Source organism: Leishmania donovani, chromosome 11 (assembly GCF_000227135.1).
Source record: "Leishmania donovani BPK282A1 complete genome, chromosome 11".
Classification (NCBI taxonomy): Eukaryota; Euglenozoa; class Kinetoplastea; order Trypanosomatida; family Trypanosomatidae; genus Leishmania; species Leishmania donovani.
Window position 1 is genome coordinate 270,840 of NC_018238.1, and position 2,929 is coordinate 273,768.

The following is a 2,929-nucleotide window of genomic DNA, read 5'->3' on the forward strand; positions in this document are numbered from 1 at the left end:
TGCTGTACGGCGAGTGGATTGCGTCTCGGGCCGACAGGCAGGGCCAGAAGGTGTGCGTTGGCCGCGAGTGCGTGATGATGCCGCTGCTCGTCATGATTGGCATGAACCTGACGGCGCTTCTCTCGGATGTGTACCTGCACATCAGCTACTCCCGCTTCTAACGCAGGGTGCTGGCCGAGCGCCGCCGCCTGCGGGAGGGGGTCGCCGCCGCGGGCAGCTCGGAGCCGATCTACCCGGAAAAGGAGGTGGCCCGAGGTGAAAGAGTCTACGCACATGGCTCGGGCAGCAGAGCAGAAGAGCACATCGAAAGGGCAGTAAGCGAACAGACAGGCGAACGGGAGCGAAGAGGTGTATGGCGGAGCGGAAGGATGCCGTGAAGAGTCGTCTGAATGTATATATGTGTGATAGAGTCGAGGTGATTTTGTCGTCGCGCCTCTTCGGTCTCTGATCACGCATTTGGTTTGAAGGTTAGCGACTTCTGTTGTGCTTCGTGTGGTCGTGAGACGATGCCGCGCGCGGTGTTGTGTGGTGAAGGAGGAAAAGCGCAGCTGTAGTGCGTTGTAGCGCTGGTCTTTCATCTACTGTCGCAAGGGAAGCCCCCTCTCCTTCCCTTCCTCCCCTCCGCCTCTTTCACTCTCTCGTTGATGCGAACCACCTCTTTTTGTCGCCGTCACTGCGGCATTACTTGTCATCGCTGCCACCCACAGCCGCTCATAACTAGGCGCTTGTGCCGGTCTGTGGCATCTTTTTTTTTTTTGCTGCTACTGCGGTTGCTGCTGCCTCTCGTTGTGGCGCCGTTGCCACGCTGCATCTGCCCAACCAGTCACACGCGCGACTTCACGGCTGAAGTAGTTGCCGTGTTGTGCATGTGCGTTCGACTGGGGCCGCACAACACACGAGGACACACAAGCGAAAAGAACACTGTAGACGAGCATCATCCGCCTTGTTTAGAGTGCTGGCCTAGATGATTGAACCGCACCTACACCTTCTCTTTACGCCGCCTTCTTGCTGATCTCGCTCGACAACCGCAACGACAACAGACAGCTCCGTCGGCACGCGCGTAGGTGAGCCGCGTCCTCCTCGCCGAGCTGCTTTGCGTCTCGCGCATTTTTGTTTTCTGCTGGTTGCTGCCCCTCATCATGTTTTCCACCACAACCCTCACAGATGTTTCTCTCGCGTCTTCCGTCTTTTCACGGATGAGCGTCGTTGAGCGCCTGCCCTCCTTATCATCCTCATTTTGTTATCACTTATCGTCACTCGCCAGCACTGCACCCCGTCTCCCTCTTCTCCGGCTCATCTTGTGCCCTCTCTCCCTCCCTCTGTTTGCATTCATCTTGCGGACGTTGTCCACGACACCCTTTTTCGTGTCGTTGGCGGCGTTGGCGTTCGGCGTCTCCTCGAGGCGTTCCCTCGGCGCATGCCGGCGACCTTCCCGCGCGTGCAAGCGAATGAGCAGCACAGGTTCTTCGGTGCCCCTGCATCCTTTTAGCGCTTTTTACCGTACGTCTTGCCTTCTCTCGCCATGCCGAACGCCAAGAACGGCTCAGAGACGACGTACTTCACTGCCATCGCCAACCGCGATGTTGAGGCGCTGAAGGCGCTCATCGCGCAGAACCGCAACGTGAACGAGGTGGCGCAGGACCCGGCGCGGTATCACCGTACACCGCTGCACATATGCGTCTGGGAAAACTTCGTGGAGGGTGCGAAGCTGCTACTGGACGCGGGTGCGGATGTGAACGCTCTTGACGACCTGCACGACTCCCCGTACCTGCTTTCCGCCGCTGAGGGGCGGCAGGAGATCATGGAGCACATCTACAAGAACGCCGAGCGAACAATGCGGTACGGAAGCCAGACGAGCCTCCGCATGAAAACGAGTGTGCCGGACCACTCCATTGTGAACCGGTTTGGCGGATCGGCACTGATCCCCGCCTGCGAGCGCGGTTACGTGGAGATGGTGCGCCTGCTTCTGCAGAAGGGTGTCGATGTGAACCATTACAACTATTACCACTGGACCGGTCTACTGGAGGCTATCGAGCTTGGCGGCGATGATCGTGAGCACGTCGATATTGTGCGGCTGCTCATCGAGAACGGTGCAGATGTTAACAAGGTAGATGGCGCTGGCAAGACGCCCCTGTATCTCGCGCGCAAGCGCAAGTATAAGCGGATTGCCGCGCTGCTGGAGGCCGCCGGCGGCCACGAGTGAAACATAAGAAGGGGCACGGAGGATACATCCAGGGCAAGGAGGACATGGGAACCGATCTGCCAGCACTCGCAAGCGCGCATCATCCGTCGAAGCTCGCTCACGACCACACCGGTGCCTACACTTACATCATTCGCGTAGACAGTAATGCTGCAGTGCAGCACTCCCTTTATCCATACCTTGCTAGAGCGTTTTGCGTGTCTTGCTGCTTTCACATCTTTTGATGAGACCGCAGCGGCCTTTCGCCCATCGCCTGTGCCGCTTCGCCGATCCTTCTCCCTCGTGCGCCATGCGCGACTTGACTGAGGTTTCTTTTCGACCTTCGTCGGTGAGTTGCCTCCGAAAGTGGGCCACGCACCCCCAGATGCCAGGGAGGAGGGCACACCTCTCAAGGCATGGCATCACAGCGCCCAGCACACCCCCTCTGAGGGAGAGCACAACAGCCCCTCCCCTCTACCCCTGCCAATACCCACCTACCTCTAGTACTGGCAGGGCCAGGTGCCTACGGTGCGAGGAGGTCACAGATATTTATTGCTGCTGATGCCGGCGGCCAGGTCCTGGATGGCGTGGCGCCGGAGCGACCTGCTGCAGTGCACACGTCTGACCCATCCACATGATGGGCAGCGTGTCCGCGCGACTCGAGCGTATCCGACCCCCGGCCCTCGCACTGCCTACTGGTGGGTGGGGAGCCTGAGCCACCGCAAGGGATGCCGCACGTGGCGACCGGTA

General features: G+C 59.4%; 1 protein-coding gene across 1 annotated transcript; it reads left to right on the forward strand.

Annotated features, from left to right (window-relative positions):
- Window positions 1-1,522: 1,522 nt before the first annotated feature.
- LDBPK_110700 (hypothetical protein, conserved) lies at window positions 1,523-2,203 on the forward strand (the record flags this gene model as incomplete). The annotated part of the gene is made up of 1 exon (XM_003858998.1): window positions 1,523-2,203. One exon carries the CDS (start codon window positions 1,523-1,525, stop codon window positions 2,201-2,203), a length of 681 nt encoding a protein of 226 aa, XP_003859046.1.
- Between the last annotated feature and the right edge of the window lie 726 nt (window positions 2,204-2,929).